The 14,596-nt window shown below is 43.7% G+C and overlaps 1 protein-coding gene across 3 annotated transcripts in view; it reads right to left on the bottom strand.

Moving 5' to 3' along the window:
* The window catches only part of MYH10 (myosin heavy chain 10), a 93,520-nt gene that overhangs the window by 1,683 nt on the left and 77,241 nt on the right, over positions 1 to 14,596 (bottom strand). For all 3 annotated transcript variants that reach the window (XM_031599203.2, XM_031599205.2, XM_031599204.2), the window contains 16 exons: positions 13,484 to 13,655; positions 12,579 to 12,791; positions 12,317 to 12,461; positions 10,676 to 10,882; positions 9,542 to 9,646; positions 8,401 to 8,553; positions 7,673 to 7,921; positions 6,910 to 7,122; positions 6,245 to 6,457; positions 5,479 to 5,640; positions 3,943 to 4,071; positions 2,979 to 3,067; positions 2,687 to 2,810; positions 2,384 to 2,592; positions 1,218 to 1,326; positions 687 to 859 (listed from right to left, as the gene is read on the bottom strand). In XM_031599203.2, coding sequence (XP_031455063.1) covers positions 687 to 859; positions 1,218 to 1,326; positions 2,384 to 2,592; positions 2,687 to 2,810; positions 2,979 to 3,067; positions 3,943 to 4,071; positions 5,479 to 5,640; positions 6,245 to 6,457; positions 6,910 to 7,122; positions 7,673 to 7,921; positions 8,401 to 8,553; positions 9,542 to 9,646; positions 10,676 to 10,882; positions 12,317 to 12,461; positions 12,579 to 12,791; positions 13,484 to 13,655 — 2,665 coding nt within the window. The remainder of the gene's footprint in view (positions 1 to 686; positions 860 to 1,217; positions 1,327 to 2,383; positions 2,593 to 2,686; positions 2,811 to 2,978; positions 3,068 to 3,942; positions 4,072 to 5,478; positions 5,641 to 6,244; positions 6,458 to 6,909; positions 7,123 to 7,672; positions 7,922 to 8,400; positions 8,554 to 9,541; positions 9,647 to 10,675; positions 10,883 to 12,316; positions 12,462 to 12,578; positions 12,792 to 13,483; positions 13,656 to 14,596) is intronic.

Raw genomic sequence — 14,596 nt, forward strand, 5'->3', positions numbered from 1 at the left:
TCGTCCTCACACTGCCATGGCAGCTCCCAGCTGAGCTGCAGGGGAACAGCACTGCCCAAAGTTCACAGGAGGAGCATTGGAAGCACTGCTCCCACCACGGGGTCATCACACGCCCAAAGACGTTCTGGTGCTTTGCTTCGTTCAGACCACACACTGAGCAGGGCAGGTTCTTTAAAAGCTGCTTACCTAGGAAGTGCTGCACTGCACCCCTCCTGCCACTGCTGGCCCTGCAGCAGCCCAGGATGGTTTTCCTCCAGCCCCAGTCTGTACTGGATACAAACGCTGAGAGCAGAGCTTTGAAATCAAAGTGTGAAAAGCTCCCACGGGGTTGGCTGGGAACAACACAATCACTGCTTGCCACTAGAAGAGCATAACTGAGCTGTCTCATTTATGCCATGTCACCTCCTGCTGCTGGACTCAGGCACCAGCCCCAGCCAACCCAGGATATATGCTCTGGAGAGTTCTGGCTCAAGAGCCATCAGGAAATCCTCACATCCAGCAGCTGCCTCAGCACCATCACGTCATGCTCAGGCAGCAGCTCCCAGCAGACTCCAGTGCAGCCCATCCCCTAACAGCAACAGCTCTGCTTTCACAGCTCCACAGCTGAGTGGTCCCCAAGGATGCAGCATTACAGACACGGTCAGAGGACACCCAGATAAAGCCCTGCCAACTCCTGCACCACGTACCTTAACCTGTTTTTCAGGGTGCTGACCTCCCGGCTCAGGCCCTCGTTAGCCTCTGTGGCATCGTCCAGCTCACGCTGCAGTTTACGTCGGGAAGCGTTTGCACGTGTGGCTTCCTCCTCAGCCTCCTCCAGCTGACGCTTCAGCTGCTTCATCCTGGCATTTGCTTTTTCCATCTAAAATAAGAAATCAGGTTGTCAGGATCAAACTCAACAGCTACAGCTCCGCAACTTGGAAAGGCAGAGAGGTCCTCCAGTACCCCAACCATCCCTGCTGGAGATGGAGCCTCAGGGCAGACTCGCATCTGGATTCCTGGGAACAGCCCACAACTCCTGAGTCTCAGAGACCAGGTGCATAACACATCATCATAACAGAGCTAACACAGGGAGCAGGCAAGGAACTGCTCTGCCAATTCAGTTATCAAGACTGGGATTCCCTCACATCTTCATTAAAAAGCTTCTTAACAATGCCTTTCTACTCAAAGCAGGGTTTTAATCCATCTTTCCCAAGCACAAGCTAAGCCACTCCACCCACCTGCTCCTTGTATTGGTCTGCGTGTCGGCGCTCGTCCTCCACCTGCATGAAGACTTCTTTTAATTTCTTCTCTGTGCGTCGCACCAGTTTGTTTGCAGCTGCTCTTTCCCTGGAAAGGATCAGAAGCCACATGGGGGCTGTGAGCACCAGCTTTAGAAGCGTGCAGTACGAGCACTGGGGCAGCACAAGTACTGTTAGAAAGCCAAAAGGAGGGACAGGGATGTGCTTCTACACAGCAAGATTCAACAAAGCAGTGTGAGGGTTATTGCTAAGCAATGTCATGGTCCTCCTCCTGAGCCAAAAGCCCAAGAGGAATGAAGGTGGGGATAAGACAGCCCACTTTCAATCTTCCGAGGACAAGGCAGGGAAAAAAAAAGTTGGAGGACTGAGATGGAAAGAAGCAGTCTGAAGAAAGACAACTTGTCCAGAGCACAAGATTCAAAGAATGTCTGAGGTGAGGAGGGACCCCTGCAGGCCATCTGCTCCAACAGGGCCATGCAGAGCTGCTTTTCCATACCCAGCAGCTTTCAAATGCCTCCAAGGAAGAGACCCCACAATCTCTCAATAACCTGTGCCAGTGCTCAGTCACCCCCAGTCAGAAAGTGCTTCCTGATGTTCAGGTGGAACCCTCTGCATTCCAGCTCCTGCCACTGCCTTCTGTCCTGTTCCTGGGCACCACTGATAAGAGCCAGGCTTCATTCTCTGCACCTCTCTGATGGATGTGCATATATGAATGACGTCCCCGAGCCTCCTCCAGGCTCTGCAGTCACAGCTTTAAGCCCTTTCTCACAGGAGAGAAGCTCCAGGCCCTTCAGCATCCCTGTGGCCCTCCTTCCCTTTAAAGCCTAACCCAAAGAAACCAGTGTATTAAGGAGATGTTTGGTCTTAAGAAGCTTCTGCTAAAGCAGCTGTGGTTTCTGGGACTACCAGCCAACACAATCACTTGTTAACTTCAAGAAATAAATCAGCAGTTTCAGTTAAGGAGCACACACTCTGAAACGTTCAACCCCAGTGCATCTGATTTAAGTCAGTCCCTCTAACAGGTTTCTAAATAATAAAACCTACTAGCTGTGCTGTAGCCGTGACCTCACACCTCAGCCCCACAGTAACTTAAGGCATGGATGTCTCAGACACTCTACTGACAGAGCACACAGATTTTCCCTTACTTTGCTTCCTGCTCAAGCTGTTCTTCTAGCTGAGCAATCTTGGCCTCTAGAGTAGAAATTGTTGCCTTGAACTTTGACTTCACAGATCCCTCCAGCTCCTGCAGCTTGGCTTTCAGCTCTTTGTTCTGTCTCTCCAGCTGCTGCCGTGCATTTTCACTCTTCTGCGCAGCGCTCCGCTCCCCGGCCAGCTCAGAATTCAGCGTGTCAACCTTTCAGAGGAGGAGAAAGGATCATTTGGTGCTATTCAGAGCCTCCACTCAACCCAAGCACAAGCTGTCCTGACAGCAACTGCCAACAATTCACCTGCAGCGTGGTCTTCCGGAACCGCTCGTTGAGAAGCTCCATGTTGCTCTGCTCTTCTTCCAGCTCCTCCTCCAGCTGTGCAATGCGAGCCTCCAGCCGGCGCTTCTCATCCAGCAGCGCTGACCTGGGAGAGAAGCACTGGGGTCAATACATGTTCAGGTGTGATATAAAGCCAGTTGCTTTGTATTCATGAAGACGAATGAACACAGAATTTGCCAACAGGCTATTGAGAACCGCAGCTGCTGCTGCCTGAAGTCCTTCAGATGCACAGTGGATACGTTTGATGACTCACTTTCCTGAAGCGCTGTTTGCAATCTCATCAGCCAGCTCGTCCCTTTCTTGCTCAGCGTGTCGACGGGCTCGTTCAGATGCAGCAAACTCCTGCAAACGTTTCAGAAAAGATGCGTTATGAATCTCAGAAGGCCTGTGAACAATTTGTCCTTGGAGTAACTTCTGGGAGATGCTTCGAAGTGTAATATTCCTTCAATCATAGAATGATAGAATGGCCTGGGTTGAAAAGGAGCACAATGCTCATCCAGTTCCAACCCCCTGCTCTGTGCAGGGTTGCCAGACCAGGCAGCCCAGAGCCACATCCAGCCTGGCCTTGAATGCCTCCAGGGATGGGGCATCCACAACACTAAAACACACGAAGAACAGTAACACTGAAGCTGTAAGCAGGAAGAAAAAAAACAAACACTGTTGGACCAATCACAGTGGTACATGCTCAATGTAAAACAGGCACTATGTTAAGCAAGCTTAGTTTCTTACACCTTCAGAGTACACAGCATCAGTGCAAGAAAAGAAAACAGACTGAGAGGCTTCAGCACAGTAGTATAAACGGCACTGAATTTCACATCTTAAACTGTATTATGTGGCAGAAAGTCAGCAGACTTCAGTGGTCCACTGAGGTGGGATGGTGGGATTCCTGGTCTTCATGCATTTCTAATTCCCAATTTCAATACTGTGCACCACAACTCTCAGAGACTCCTGAACCTCCCTGCAAGTTCAGTGAGGCCTCAGATCTGTTTAAGCTGTCATGCAGCTCAGACAGAGAAGTAAAGGGTTGTGCTGGAATGATTCCACTGAAGCCCAAGCTCACCAGAGAGCTGCTGAAGGAAGCAGGGTGATGGGGTGGGAAGAGAAAGCTCTCCTGGCTCCCATTTCTGTTCAGCACAGTAGGACAGATTTTCATTCCCACTGCCCAACCTTCTCCTTACTCTACCAAGGAAAATAAGTGCTGTGAAGTTCACTCTCACCTCCTGGAGCTGAAGTATTTCTGCTTCGAGACCTTTGAGTTTCTTTTCACTCTCTTTGGACTGTGCAAAGATCTCATCTCTGGACGCACGGGCTTCTTCGAGCTCCCGCTGGTAGTCCTTCATTTGAGCCTGCAGTTGGAAAAGTCCCACAGCCACGTTGCATTAGGGAGCCACAAGATCTATTAGGAGCTCTGAAGCAACTTTGACCCTTTAGAGGAAAGGCCTCCCTCCCCCAGAGTGACTTCATTCCACTTCAGTGCATCTTCAATTATTTTTATAGTTTAACTTCATTTTCTTGTCTCCATCATGCATTCCTCATCACAAATATCCTATTATAGGGCTTTACTTAATATGTTTGGTATATTTCTTGTCAAGAAAAGAACTCAAAGAGCTGTTCAATTACATTTACTGTGGAACGTGTGGAAAAGATAAAGCTTTTGGAGTGATTTGGGAAAAAAAAAATCTATGCACTCTGACTGGAAAAGCATATTTCAATTATACAAGGTAAAACTTATCTCAGTGCAGCAGTACCAACCCCATTGTTTTATATATATAGGCTAGAAGCACATGCTTAGCTTCTACTTACACACACTGCTAAGACCTCAGTGTGTGCTAAGCTGCACCAGTTTGACTTATGCTGCTAAAAGAGCATGAAAGCTGGAGAGAAACTGCATTTAAATTACACTTACATCTTTGGAATGCCTCCCATCTTGAAAATACTTATTTTGTGTGCTTGCATGAAGGCACACAGAGCTCAGCAACAAGATTTCTACCTGACCCATTCTTCTGGAGAGGAGGAGTATGATGCTGTCAGGTACCAGCACATCTTGCTTCAGCCTTCCCTCCTCACCCACAGCCTGGACTCTGGCCCAGAGCTGTCTCTGTTCAGTTGGATTGCCAAGGCATAGAGAGGACAGGGCAGAAATGCAACTTAATTGCCACGTGCCTTACGTGGTCTTGCCACGATCTCACACTTCTGCAGCTTTGGACCATGGCACTGAGAAATCTTAGGCAAAACTCAACTCTACCAAATGTTGAATATTTTTCTGAGAATGAAAAATAAATCCTCAGCGCAAGGACTGGGATCTCTTGCCAAAGAAGAAGAATGAGCAACTTGGAGCTTTTTAAAAGCAACTGGAAGTTACTCCTCCTTTTTCTCTGAAGCATTTTTGGCTGAAAATGCCTTCAGATGTTCTTGAGGAAGCAGCAATCAGGAACAGCTGAGCCCAAATCAGTAAATTCAAAGACATAAAATTTAAAAAATGTGCTCTGTAAAGCAATATTCAGTAAATTCTTCAGAAAGTGTTGAAATAAAGGAAAAGCCCACTACTGGATAGAAATACATCGCAGACAGCCTTAACTCCTTACCAACAGAAGGGTGAGAAGAGATACTATGTTCAGGCCAGATACTCTATGACAGGCCAGCACAGTCGAGTATGACATTCCTCTTGCCTTCTAACTACAAATGTCTTCAATGAGAAGAAACAGACTTGAATGTCACCAGAGGACAGAGCACATTTCGTTAGCTGGGCTTACCTGGAGCTTACGCAGCTGTTTGATGGCTTCATCTCGAGCCTTGTTTGCAGCTTCTATCTGACCTTCCAGGTCTTTCAGATCCATCTCCATTTTCTTCTTGGCTGCTACGGCAAGAGCCCTCTGCTTGCGCTCATCCTCCAGCTCTGCCTCCAGCTCTCGCACCTGTGAGGTGAAGGCATTTAGCAGATCTGTCCCAGCAATGGAACAAACACAAGTCCTAACTAATGGTCTGAGAATCCAAAAGGCCTTTGCACAACTGAGTGAATGTGGCTTGATTGGAAGAGACTACAGAATGCAAGCTACAGGGGAAGACACTGCAGATGGCAAAAAACAAATCCACAAATTGCAAGCAGAGATCTCTGAACTGACAAAAAAGAAACAGACAATAACTCACTGTTAGAAGCATTCCCACTTCATCTGCTCAGCTATTCAGTGATCGTAAGTTATTTCCCTTTTTGTATATAAAAATCAAGCTTTGCTCCTTATGTTAACATCGAGGGCTTCCATCCTATGCAAGTTAATGATAATTTTTGCATTGTAAAACTTCAGAAGCCTTCCAAGGCTGTTTGTTTCTACCAGATCCATATATTAGAGATTCTCTGTTATTCAGTAAGATCAATGCTAGAGATTTTTTATAGGGTGGGATCTTTTAAGCAAATGATTTTATTTTTAATAGTAAGTTACTACAGAAGCCCAAAACTTTGGCAACAGAGCCTCACACCCTTCCCTCTATGAAGTGCAATGAAGTGCAGTAAACCAGACATACTTGTTTGACCAGCATCCTCTTTTTCTCTTCATTCTGCTCATCTCTGGCTTGCAGATCTCTCTCAAACTGGGCTTTCATAGCTTGCATGTTCACCTCCAAACGAAGTTTAGCATCTTCTGTGGCCTGTAGTTCATCTTCCAGTTCCTCAAGTTGAGTTCTCATCTCTTCAACCTGTTGCTCTAAAGTTCGCTTGGATTTCTCCAGCTCATGGACCTAAACCACAAACATTTATCAGACCCTCTCCCTCAGCTATCTAAACAAGAGTTAGTAACAGTGAAAGAAGGCATGGACACAGCATGCTACGCTTGTGATGATGCTCAAGTCTGAATCAGAATAGGCAGAGAAACTTTTCTAACTCTGCACAACAACAAAAAGCTGTGTAGATTGCTAGAAAGAGGAGCTGTGTCAATGTGACAGAGAACATACTGAGACAAGCTCTTAAATCTAGAGCAGGTACCACTCGCCATTTAGCCAGCAACTTCTGCCCTCCATTTGGTCTCTTTGGAAGATGTGAATTAAGCCTGAAAACCCAGATTCTGTGCATTCATACCTCGAGTAGTTTGTGTTACATAAAGCTTTCATGTCAGACATACCCCTCCAGTGAGGGAGTTTTACTGTGCTGTCAACATGTAGCATAACAAAATAAAAGGAGGAAAAGTACTTACGTTTTTGCCCACATCATCTTTAGAACTCATTAAGTCCTCCATGTCTGCACGCAATTGTTTGTTCTGTCTCTCAAATTCTTCCTTTGCTTCCAGGGCTTCTTCCAAAGCCCGAGCCAGAGACAGTGCTTTTGTTTCCTTCTCCCTTGCCTCTGCCTCAGCACGATCTCTCTCCTCTGCATATCTAGCAGAAATGTTCTTCTCTTCTGCCAGCATCTGAACAACAAAATAACACAAACAGATAAATTAATCTCCTTGTTCTATAATCAGCTCCTTACAGCCCTGTGTGTTATAGTCATTCGAGTGGTCAATGGTTTAAGTTTAATCAGCCTTCAGAAGTTCTCTCTGGCCTTTTAGGACGTGGTCAGAGTGCTGGTTAAGGAAACAGCTGAAGCTGTTCAGGAATGAGATGAGGAAAGAAAGCTATCAGTCAACACTAATGTGCTGCATTTTGATCTTTTGGTCCTTCTGTCCTTTCTTACTGTAATCCCTTAAGCTTAACTAAAGCTTTTAAAGTCAAGTTTCTGTTCCAGTATCATTTCCTTTTGTACATATAAGGAGCTTATTTCTTGATTTAACAGAACTCAAAGGTGATATGTAGCTCACTGATTGCCCACCCATAACAAGGATCACGATGCTCACATCAGTTATCAATAACCACTGGTACTCTGGCTGGATTCTTCTATCTCCAATATTAATTTATGCAGTAACTACTTCAGCAAATGCCATTTAAAAATCATAGTAATATGACAGGAAACTAGATTACCTGATCAAATTTCTTCTGCTTTTTCTCCAGGTTAGACACAATCTGGCGCTGATGATCCAGATCTACCATCAAGTCATCCAGCTCTTGCTGCAGGCGATTCTTTGTCTTTTCCAGTTTGTCATAAGCCATTGCCTTCTCTTCCAGGCGTTGGCTTAAGGATTCCATATCCTTCAGTAATTTCTTCTTATTTTCCTCCAAACCTTCAATTGTTCCCAGGTCATCATCTACCTTCTTCTTAGACTCTGCTAACTGAAATGTATCAAAAGAAAATATTAGTGCTTAATACATTATGAGAAGAAAACAAAAGCATCAAGCCCAGACTACAAAACCACAAACAGATGCTATCACTAGTTGAAGTAACACAAAAATGGTGAGCTAGCAGCATACAAAACAGAGCAATGTTCTGCCCATTACAGTTGATTGTGCCAATCATTACTGCAGTGGAGGAAGAACACAGGAAGCTCTATTCAGAAATGCAATTCACTGTTTCTGCAAGTTAGATCACAGGCTGTCTTGAGTTGCAAGGGACCTTGAAGACTACCCAGTTCCAATGCTCTGCCATGAGCAGGGCACCTTCCACCCAGACCAGGCTGCTGAAGGCTGTGCCCTGCCTGAGCACTGCTAGAGACAGGGCACCCACAGCTCCACAGATTCAACAGACTGGCTTGACATCTTCAGATGACATTTTGCCCAGGTCTACAGATGTCCTGCTGTTTGCAACAACCTACCTGTGCCTGCAAGGCTAGCATCTGTTTCTCCAGGTTCTTCCTGGCCTCCTCCTCCTCTTCCTGCTGCTCTTGCAGATTGTTCTTCTCCTCTTCTAGCTGCCTAATTCTGCTGCTCAGGTTGAGTTTCTGGCGTGTTTCTTCCTGAAGTAGTTCCTGTCACAGAAATATTCAAAGCTCAGTTTGACTACCATCCTCCATTGCTCTATAAAGAGTTTCAGGCTTAATTATTTTTCGTGCAAGATTTTCATTCAGTGACATGCTTATGAAAACAACTGAAATTCAATTTTCCAGTATGGTATTAAACATTCATTTGGGGCAAACCTCTATAAAGCATATTTCTGATAAGGGAATATATGCTACAGTATTCTAGAAATTCATATTTTTCCTTTGTTTAGAAGGGGTGAGTTGAGAAGTTATCTTTAGAATTTACTTTTCTTCTTTAAGATAAGCATAGAGTACCTATTTAAAATGACCTAGGAATAAAAAAAAACAGTAAATCTTGCAATGGCAGCATACTGAAGCTTTGCTGTATTGCAGAAATGTAAAAGTCAGTTGAAAAAACTGCTGTAATGTGGTAACAGAAACCTGTCATAATAGAAACTAATAAAGGTGTAACAACCTTCCCTCAGCCCCCTTCCTCACACACCTCTAACTGTGATTAACATCACTCAGGTAGTCACCATTAGCATTTTTACACTTGAAGAAGTGTATTAGAGTGATAATGACATGAAACCTACATTATTTAAAATAAACAACAGCTACAGGCAGTTTTAAGACCTTAAGCTGTAAGAAATGTTATCAGCCCTCACCTTCAGGTACCTTCCATACACTTCAAGAATCTCATTCACATTAACATTCTACTTGGAAGAGCTCTTCCTGACTAAATACTTATCTCCCACAGACTACAAAATAGAAGAGAAACTGAAAGGTTACTGTCTATCAAATACTGTATCTTTGATCATGAAAAACTGGCCTCACACGTAGCTGAGCAGTCATTTATACATCATATTTCACTAGACACAAAGATTCTATTCAGTGGACTTTCAAAGCCATGAATGAAAATGTATTTTCTGCTCTGCAGTTAGCAGTTTGGTAAGGAACAAAGCTCAAGTGCAGATTTCAAGCTTCACAGTACACACACCTGTGTATCCTGAAGTTGGGATTCCAAACTAGCTGCATCCTTGGCAAACTTGATGCCTTTCTTCTCTGCTTCCTCCAGGAGACTTGAGACATTATCCAACTCATTCTGCAAAGCAAGCAGCCTCAAGGTAACAGCATGCAGCTAACTGATGGCAAATCCTACATCCCACTGGGTGCTGGAGCTTCAGAACCAGCCTCAAATTCCAGGCATGCAGTGGCAACAGTAGCTCCCAGTATACAGGTATCACAAACTACATACATTGAAAATTGGCTATAAACTTAAGTTGGATGCCAATATTGAACTTCAGTGGTATAAAGTGGTAGCTATGCCATTTAATGGAACATGTCACTCCAATATCTGCAGGCCAATATTCTGCATTCATAGTCAAACGTTATTCTTAATTACAGGATTATATGGGATCATGAATTCAAGGATTATCATGATGACATCTGTCTTTAAGGCACCTCAGCAAAGGCTACCATCGGGTGCCAACTCCAGTTACTTTAGACTGTGTTTCTTAAGGGATACTGTAAGGATACATGAAATCTTCCTCTGAAGTGAACTGGGCCATCCCCATTCCAAAGGGCATTATGTTGATTTACCTCAGAATTCATTGCTGTTCTTCAGAAGTCAGCCCTGGCTCCTCTTTTGCTCATTTTCTCTAATTCCCAAATAATGGGACTTGCAATCCTTATCTGTCAAGATCCCAACTTTGAAGCACAAAAGGAAACCAGTGACTTTCAGCACATTTTGCTCACACCTCCAAATGAGAACAGCCCAGTCTGCTCCATCCTCTATCCAAGATCAAACCTGAAGGCCTGGCAAAGCCTCCTACAAGGTTTGTTCTCCAGGATGGGAAGCTATGCACTTAGAAGGCACTATTAATTATTACACAGCTGGACAGTCAGAACATAAACCTGAGCTTTTGGGGCTATTTCTTTCAGAGGTATGTCATCACTTTAAGGCTCCTGAAGCCCACACCAGCAACGTGACTGGGGTCACTTCCCACATCCACCAGGAGCCCAATTCCTGCAGACCTCGCTACATCTTTGAAGGATGTTTTGCCCAGTTATTTCTGCAGTTTTCACTTTCTTGCCTATTTTTCAGCAGCTTAGGACTTCCACAAAGCCTTACCTGCAGCTTGTTAGCTTTCTCCGCCAGCTCCACCCTCAGTCTTTCGCCTTCTGTGACCTTAGCAGTTAGTTCTTGTACCTGAGCATCAAGCTTCTTCCTCTTATGCTCAGACTCTGCCTTGACCTGCTGCAACACCTTCACTTCACAGGCCAACTCCTTGTTGTCAGACTCCAGGCCTTGCTTGTTTTTTTCAAGATTTGCTTTGAACTAGAAAAGAAAAAAAATGAAAGAAATTCAACACTTTGTTACATATATCAATAAAGGAATCTGCTAAAAAAAAAATAACGCAGTCCAGCAAATCCACTTTACGAGTTCAAAGATAAAACAAGCACTCAGCAAGCTGCAAGCAGAGTGCTTAAAATGTTGCCAGGTAACATTCTGTGCATGTTAGACAAATGTGAGTTACTGCAAGTTAATCCACTTTCACACATTACAGGTATCAGTGAGCACCACAAGATCCTCTGTGACTTCAGTAAGATCTGGGACATCAGTGCTGTGGAATGACTGTTAGAGTGGCACTGTAAGTAGGAAGGAATGTGCCCATTAACAGATCAGCATGGCTCATCTCACAGAAATAAAAGGAAAGATATCAGCTGAAGTTGCCCTGATTTTAGTAGGCATAGCAGCCTGGAAGTGCATAACAAAGCACTTTCCACCACTGCACTGACATTTGTCAAAAAAATCTTTTGAAACACCTCTTACGCCAATTATTTTTAAGGTCCATTCTTATTACTAGTTCTATTTGTTCCATTCTCACCAAAACTGACACCATTTTCTCAGAGGACCCTTGTTTAAGATTGCAGGGTATTTTTTTCATTTTTCATGCCCTATTGTTGACATTTATTAAACAAGAAGCAGAGTATGCAATATATTCAAGTGAAAAAAACTCATTTTCCAGCAGCTTAACTGCTGCATTTCTCACTCAGTATTTTCAGTTAAAGAATTCTGTGAGTTATTCCCTATATAAAAACAGGTCTACAGCTTATGAACTGTCCACAGATATATTTGTGAATGACCAAGACTGCCATCACATAAGCTAAATGCTCTTTTTGGCAGTGTTGGAATAATTCTGCTCTTGAACAAAACACCCACCAGTAGAAATAATACTACCTATGGCTAATAACAAAGGAGTGCCTCCTCCTACCTGCTCTGGTGGTGGTTACCACAGAAGACAATAGCTGTACAGATGGGCCAGATGCTCCACACATACCTAGCACTGGAGTTCCCAGTGCAAGTGCAGAGTTGGAGTGGCTGGAAGAACTTCACAGTACCTGCACTCAGAGCTCGTTATTTCTGAGTGCTGATGCTACAGTGCCCATATTTGGAAGCATTCTGTTGATTGCTCATGCTGTGAACTACTTTTCACCAAATAAGCATGAGGATTGCTGGATAACTCGCACATGATTTTATCTGTAGGTGTATTCTTTCCAAGAGCAATCAAGGCTTTTCACACAGATGCCAAATCCAGGAGTTTCAATATATTCACATGCAGTACATTTGGTTCAATTACAACAGTAATGTATGTACAAATAAAGACAATTTAGCTCTGCACATGTGAGCAGAAGGTCCCAGAACAGTCACATCACTTATGTAAAACCCAGAAGCAGAACAATGCATTTCTGTAATTCATTTTCTGCTCACCCTTTTGGCCTGCTCAAGTTGTTCAGAGAGCTCTTCCAGGGCAGTAGCATGCCTCTGCCTGATTTCCTGGATCTGTGCTTCGTGGTTCTTGGTTTCCTCTTCAATTGCTTTCTTCAGCTCAGCCACCTCCTGCTCACGTTTTGTCCTAGAGCAAGCATCAGTTATAAATTAAAAAAAAAAACCAAAACCAACACCATTTTAATCTCTAGTAAATGAAAGGTTAATTTTATCAATGCTTTGTTACACAGGTACATGACCCTACCTCAGCTCTTGCTGTGCTGCAGTGGTATCCAAGGTATCTTCCAGTTCAGTTTTTAAAGCCTCCAACTCTTCACTTAAATCTCTTTTCTGCTTTTCTGCCTTGTTGCGTGATGCCTTCTCAGATTCAAGATCCTCCTGCAGTTCTGCAATCTGGGCCTGCAACTCTCTTATCACTTTAAGTGCATTGTTTTTCTGAACTGCTTCTTCATCACCTCTGTTAAACAAAGGCACAACAGTCAATAATATTTCTTTGTTCTCATAAGTCTGGCATTAATTATATACACAATAGCTTAGAAAAAACACATATTGTAAAATTTCAGATAAATTGTGCAGTGGCTTTCTTAATGTCTTGACAATCACAGTGCTGTAAGATGCACTGTAAGAATGATCAAACTTTTCAAGTTAACATCCAAATATTCTAGTTTTGCAGATCTCATTCAACACCATTCCAAAAACGCACTGTCTGCTGAATTCTTTCTGCAACATAATAGATCCCTACACAAAAAATAAAAATGCATTTCATCTATATCATATTGTTGCAACAGCAAGACTATCACACAAGTCCTGATCATTTGTTTCCCACCTAGCCATGGAAAGTACTATGACTCACTGACAATTAAACGTTTTTCCCTCTTGAGTCTGAACTCTGGGGACCAAACAGCTTCCAGAGCTCCAACTCTTGTACACTGTTGTACACTGCACTCTTTGTAATGCAAGGACACATAAAACACTCAATCCTGGTTTGGCCATGCCTGCTCAGAGCACGCTGATGTCTACAGATTCCCTCTGACAGATGTGAACTGGTGTCTGTGCTGACACTCCCATCCCAATATGCTTACAGTTAACTCAAAGCAGTCATGGAACGCAGCTTTCTACCATTCCTCATAAACCCCACTGTGCTCTGACCTTGCAAGAGCAGCCTGCAGCTCTTCCTCCTTCTTGGCCAGCTGGATCTTCAGCTCCTCAATCTGGGCTTGCAGCTCAGCTATTTGGTCCTGTAGATCTGTTGTTTCACCATCCAGTTTTCTTTTAGCTTTTTCTAATTCCTGACGTGTCTTCTCCTCTTTTTTTAAGCGCTCTGTAGAAGTGACAAAGATTTGTAAGGTTTTTTTTGTTTTTTTGTTTTTTTCTTTTTAATCTAATAATCCTCCAAAGGTTTGTGGACAAGGGAACAGGGTGGCAGGAGGGGTGGAAGTTTAATTAATATTAAGTCAATTTTTCACCCAGTTTCTAGCTAGAATGTTGACTGGGAGAGATAAACTTCATGATGCAGAAAAAGTTCAGAAAAAGTCAGCTTGAGGAAGCAGAAAGTTTGAAGCAAGGAAACAGAAACAACTCAGCTTTAACAGAAAGTAAGGAATGGGGTCTGGCAGAAGAGCAGTCTGAACTGCTAGGACAGACGATCACATGCACGAGGATTCAAAAATGAAGATCAGCAAAGGTCTGGAAAAAGTGACACCGTGCACAGCTTCTGAAGGGGAAGGCAAGGCTCCAAAACATCTACTGGAAAGTACAGGCTTAAGAAAGTTTGGACAAACAGTTTTATGGAAGCATCTGTGCCACTACCACATCCCACTGATATTCAGCAAGGCTTTGCAAACTTTAAACTTTCTCAGTTGAGATACTCCTGCCCTGAGGCATTTCTTTGTGAAAAACATCCACTTATCAGTGCTCTATCAATGCACCTCATCCATCTGCCTGTTGTTAGTGCAGTCACTACCTGCAGTCAGCTAATGGCCAGCTGTGCAACACACTGGAGCCACAGGAAGTTTTCCAAACCACTGATATTTAGCACAGAATTAGTATAATGCCACATACGAGAGCATAATTATTAGGCCAGTTAATATTTTGTGGGTTCTCTTTATATATAGATTTCTTTCCCATACTTTCTAAGCTTGCTACTGGTTCAGGCCCTCATCTTCTTTATGGAAAGAGAGCTATGATGCTCAAGAATGATCTGTCACAGCCACCCAGGGTAATTCAGACCATCAGTATGTTTTTCTGGAAAATCCTCTCCCT

The sequence above is a fragment of the Phasianus colchicus genome, chromosome 20 (assembly GCF_987193195.1).
Source record: "Phasianus colchicus chromosome 20, bPhaCol1.hap1.1, whole genome shotgun sequence".
Classification (NCBI taxonomy): domain Eukaryota; kingdom Metazoa; phylum Chordata; class Aves; order Galliformes; family Phasianidae; genus Phasianus; species Phasianus colchicus.